General features: G+C 35.2%; 1 protein-coding gene across 1 annotated transcript; it reads left to right on the plus strand.

The window, feature by feature from the left end:
- Positions 1-2,709: 2,709 nt before the first annotated feature.
- LOC124918337 (acyl-coenzyme A thioesterase 13-like) lies at positions 2,710-4,846 on the plus strand. Its single transcript, XM_047458517.1, has 4 exons — positions 2,710-2,985; positions 3,069-3,221; positions 3,472-3,616; positions 4,645-4,846. Exons 1-3 carry the CDS (start codon positions 2,788-2,790, stop codon positions 3,613-3,615), a joined length of 495 nt encoding a protein of 164 aa, XP_047314473.1. The 5' UTR covers positions 2,710-2,787; the 3' UTR covers position 3,616; positions 4,645-4,846.
- The last annotated feature ends 253 nt before the right edge of the window (positions 4,847-5,099 follow it).

The raw sequence follows: 5,099 nt of genomic DNA on the forward strand, positions 1-5,099 counted from the left end.
CGTTCTCTGTCATTAAATAAAAGGAACTACCCTCCTTATCACCAGATAGTCGAATTTTCTCGCTGGATGACCTAGCTTTCATAACTCTCTTCTCGAAATCAAGGCTCACTGGTTCATATTTAGTCATCCAATCAACTCCCAAGACCATATCACAACCTCCCAACTTGATCGTTCGAAAGTCTAGTAGAAAATCATGACTCTACATTTTCCAAGCCAAATTCGTGCATAAGAATCGACTAAATATTCTGCCTCCGCCTACAATAGTCACCCCCATAGGCATTGTTTCCTTTAGAACACAACCCAACTGAGATGTAGTACCCTCATCAATAAACGAATGCGTACTACCACTATCGATTAATATAGTGATTTTCCTTTTTTTGAGCTGCCCAATAATCTTGAGTGTAGCATTATTAAAACTCCCATTAAGAGCGTGCATTAAAATCGAACCCCCATCGTTAACCCTTTTGACTTTGGCCTCCTCTTTAGCCTTAAGACAGTCATTTTCGTCATCATAGATATATTCGACTTTGGACTCCTCTTTAGCTTTAAACTAGTCGTCTATCTCGTCTTCCATTGCTTTAATATTGAATAGCTAATGACGATTGGGGCAAACATGATCTTTGGAATATTTCCCATCACATTTGAAACAAATACATTTAGCACGTTTTTCTCTCATTTCTGCAAACATGAGATCTCTAGCTGGTATTACAGTAGTATTTTCGTTAATAATTGGTATAAACGTACCTTTATGGCTATTACTCCATGAAGGTTTTGGTTGTATTACATTTGAGGTTTGAGTTGGCAATTTGGTGAACAATTTATTTTCCTTACCAAGAGGTTCGAGGAACTCGTCCTTCACCTTAACTAGCTTTATTGCCCGATCTAATTTCACAGGTCCTACCATTTTTAAAACCTATTTCAATTCAGGTCGTAAGTCTCCCATGAAACTCTTCACATAGTATTCGTCGTTATGTGGAAGGCATTTAGTTGCAATTAATGCCCTTAACTCTCTCCATTGATAGATATAGTCTTTCAAAGTTCCTGTCTGTCTCAACTGATTAAATTCTATTATCACATCTTGGTGTCCCTCTTCTTGAAATACGAATAACACTTCTTCAGAGAATTCGTCCCAATTTTGTAATGGATGATCTATCAGATAATCATAGAATCACACATCAGCCTCACCAGAAAGAAAACAAGACACGTAGCTTACCTTTTCTTCTTTAGGCATGGTGAAGTGATCGAAAAATTTATTGACTCTTCTGATCCATCCCTTAGGGTTTGAACCATCAAATTTGTCTAAATCCATCTATGATTGCTTAATTGACATACCTCCCGAAGTCCGTATCGAATTAGGACCTGTAGTTTGATTCTGATTACTAATAGGAGTCTCAGTTGTTCCAAAATTTTGTCTGACCGTCTGTTTGTCTGGCCTTCTGTAAATACCATCTCTCATAAAGAGTTGTTTTATGTTCAGATCTCGGCTGTAGTGGAGGTGTATTTGAATCTCCTCTTTTGTCTTCGGTTGATTTATTATTTGTGTTCAAATTCTTGGATTCCAGCAATCTTATTATAGATTCATACTTCTCAGCGCTATCTTTCTGCATAATCTTCAAGTGACGAGCAATTTCAATCTGCCTTGCTTTGATATTCTGATTAATTTTGAGATTCTCTAGTTGCAGTAACTGAAACTTATCATTCATTTGTGATTTCATCGTCTCGATGCGTTCAGTCAGATTCTGGATTATCTCTTCATTACTTTTGTTACGTGAATTCACCACTCTCAGCGGAAGTCCGAGAATCGTAAGCTCTAATACCACTTGTCGTGATCACCCTATCAATCACGATATAAGTTACACAATAACAGTTTCTTAGAGGAGAAAAGAGAATAACAAAGTGAGTAGAAGAACATATTGAATAGAAGAATAGATTGATAAAAGAACAGATTGAATAAAAGAACATATTGAATAGAAGAATAGATTGATAAAAGAACAGATTGAATAAAAATTGGGAGTTTAGGGTTAGGGTTACCAGGAGCGACGGCTCTGGTAATTAGATACAGAAAATATAAAAATTAGAATATCAAAAATACAATACTCTCTCCTTGACAATTCTAACATTATTTATAGACTAACAAATTGTAAAATAGCTCCTAAAAGATATAACCACTTCTATTTCAGCCCTAGTCCAACTCAGCAATATCGGTAATAAAATTCTTATTATTGTGAATATTAGAGTCACAATATCGTGGCACAGATTCTTTTCAATATGATTAGAGAGCATATCAAGTGAATTTCACATAACAAACAACCCTGGAAGTTGAGTCTGCGCTAAACAATATATTGTTCGTCGAGGATGGGGAAGAATACAGAGGTGAGAGGACTAACCTTGAACATAGACGAACTATAAACAAATCCAATCTTCTTAATGTGGAACGATCAAAGATTAGAGCGATCAGAGATTAGAACCGAGGTCTCCTCACAGATCCATTAGAATAGTCACTCAATAATGGATAACCTTTTGAACTATAAATTTTCGGCTTGGATTTTCGGTCGAACTGAATTTTGACCGGTTCGAAAGGTAAACTGTATTTAAGTTAAAAATCGGACCGCTCATTCAACCGTCTCGCAGACTCTGACTGCGTATTTTAAAACCTTGGAAAATACAATACTAAACCTCTTTTTGATAGAAGAACTTTAAGATACCTAATTCCCATTGATTATTGGGCTAAATCTTTCCCAACGAGACGATTGAATGCCCGAAAAGTGAAAACCACATTGAGGAAGAATGGAGAAGCCATCGTTGACTAAAGATTCCCTCTCATATCTCGCCGGCTTCCTGGGGAACGTCGGAGTTACAGAGAAAATTCCACCGGAGTTCGATTCCAAAGGATTCTGTTCCGACTTCTTTCGTAGTATAATCAAAATCAATCGCATCGAACGCGGCCGAATCTCGTCTTCTCTCTCCGTCAAAGCCTGTCTAGCTGTATGAATCAATTCCATCGTCTATTTTGATTCTTTTATTTTGATTTTGATTTTGATTTTGGTTCTTTGGGTTTTCTCTTCCAGAATAAGTATGGCGGTTTGCACGGTGGTTCATTTGCATCTGTGGCAGAGACGATGGCAACCGATTGTGCTAGAACTGTTTTGGGAGATGATGATGATAAAGATGTTTTCCTTGGGGAATTGAGCATCTCTTATCTCTCTGCTGCTCCCATTGATGTGAGTTTTCAATTACTTATTACATGGTTTTCAAATCTGCTTTGATTTCTTGAATCTCGAATCTCGAATCTCAAATCTGTTTGCAAAATGGATTGGTGGGTTAGTCTCTAGGTTTTTGTTCTTCATCACTATGAACTCTCAATTATACTTGGCTGAAATACTTTAGAATCACATACTACACTCCCTATAATTACTATTTGTTTTTAGCACTTTGTCATGGCTGATTTGATCTTCTTTGGTTCTAAATTAGTCTGATTTGATCGTGGAAGCTTCTGTAGTGAAGAGTGGAAGAAACTTAACAGTGATTCTAGTCGAGTTCAAACTCAAGAACTCGGGAAAGTTGAGTTGTCTTTCTCGTGCTACATTCTACAACATGCCTCTCGCCAAGTTGTGAGGTATAGAACATTTTCTATAATGAGTATTATTGGAAATAGATTGATCGGGTAAGCCTATTTGTTTACAGTATTTACTGGTAGATTTGGACACCTAAGAAGACCAGTAGATTTCGACACCTAAGAAGAGCTCGACCCAAATACTTTATTTATTTCCTAGTTGATCATGATTCGACATTGACAAAAATAATAATCATTTGCCTGTTGCTAAGAGGAAAAACAGTCTGTCTAAAAATTGTGTTAAGAAATGACACAGATGTATAGAACATTTTAACAAGATAATGTTTTTCAACAATCTCAAAATAATACTTAAACTAAAGTTGGAGGTGAGACTTCTCGGAAAAAACTCGGGGAAGTTGAGCTGTCTTTCTCGTGTTACTTTCAACAACATGCCTATTTCGAAATTATGAGGTATAGAGCATTTTCTATAAATTGAGTATGATTGGAAATAGAATTAATTGATTTCCACTAATTTTACTCCTTACCTGCTCCAGAATCTGGTTTTGTATAGATGAACATGTAGATGAGGCTTTTCATGATTTAGTTATCTAATTTAGATGCATTTTTACACTTTAGTTGTCTAATATGGGATTTTCTCTAAATCTTGTGGTAGCATGACTGATTGAATTTCTTGTATCTTGGGACCTGATTCCTTCTTGAGGATACATAGTCAGCCCACAGACCTATTTGTTTATAGTATTTACTCTTAGATTTCGACACCTAAGAAGAGCTCGACCCATTGCTTTATTTATGTTTTAGTTGATCATGATTCGACATTGACAAAAATAATAATGATCTGCCTGTTCTTCAGAGGAAAAACAGTATTTGTCTAAAAAAATGCGTTGAGAAATGACATAGGTATATAAAACATTTTAACGAGATAATGTTTTTCAGCAACCTCAAAATAATCTCCAAATAATACTTAGATTAAAGTTGGAGGTGAGGTTTCTCGACGAAAACCCTAGTTAAAAAAAATCAACTTTTTTTAAAATGGGCACTTGGTGAGTATTAATCCAACTCATTTCTTGCAGTTGCAGGTCATCTAATGTCAAAGAGAAATGGAAGCATTAAAGATTAAAGGAGGAGAAGAAGGATGAGTCTTCATCTGTTAATTCATATGATGATGGAATGATTGTTGACATAATTTATACTTCTTTTTCTTATGTGGTATAAATCATTTTGTCACACAAATAGTGTATCTTTAGTTCTAATTTTAAATCATTTATCACTTGAGAGCATTGTTTCATTGTAATTATTTTTTGAAAAACAAGAATAATTTCGAATTATTTGTCTGTAATAACATAATTACTTGTTAGCAAGACAACAAACATGTACAAAGTTATTCAAATAAACTCTTGCAATCTAATCATCTTTCATTTGAAACCTACACATTTACTATCAACATTTTAACATATCTTTTACCTATCCAATATCTCATTCATTTGAAACCCAAAAGAATTATATCACATATCTCATTCTAAACAAT

Source organism: Impatiens glandulifera, unplaced genomic scaffold (assembly GCF_907164915.1).
Source record: "Impatiens glandulifera unplaced genomic scaffold, dImpGla2.1, whole genome shotgun sequence".
In the NCBI taxonomy this organism is placed as follows: Eukaryota; Viridiplantae; Streptophyta; class Magnoliopsida; order Ericales; family Balsaminaceae; genus Impatiens; species Impatiens glandulifera.

Coding starts and splice junctions, on each gene's coding strand:
- LOC124918337 (XM_047458517.1), top strand. CDS start 2,788: ATGGAGAAGCCATCGTTGACTAAAGATTCCCTCTCATATCTCGCCGGC. Junction 2,986..3,068: donor CCGTCAAAGCCTGTCTAGCT/GTATGAATCAAT, acceptor TTTCTCTTCCAG/AATAAGTATGGCGGTTTGCA. Junction 3,222..3,471: donor TCTCTGCTGCTCCCATTGAT/GTGAGTTTTCAA, acceptor GTTCTAAATTAG/TCTGATTTGATCGTGGAAGC.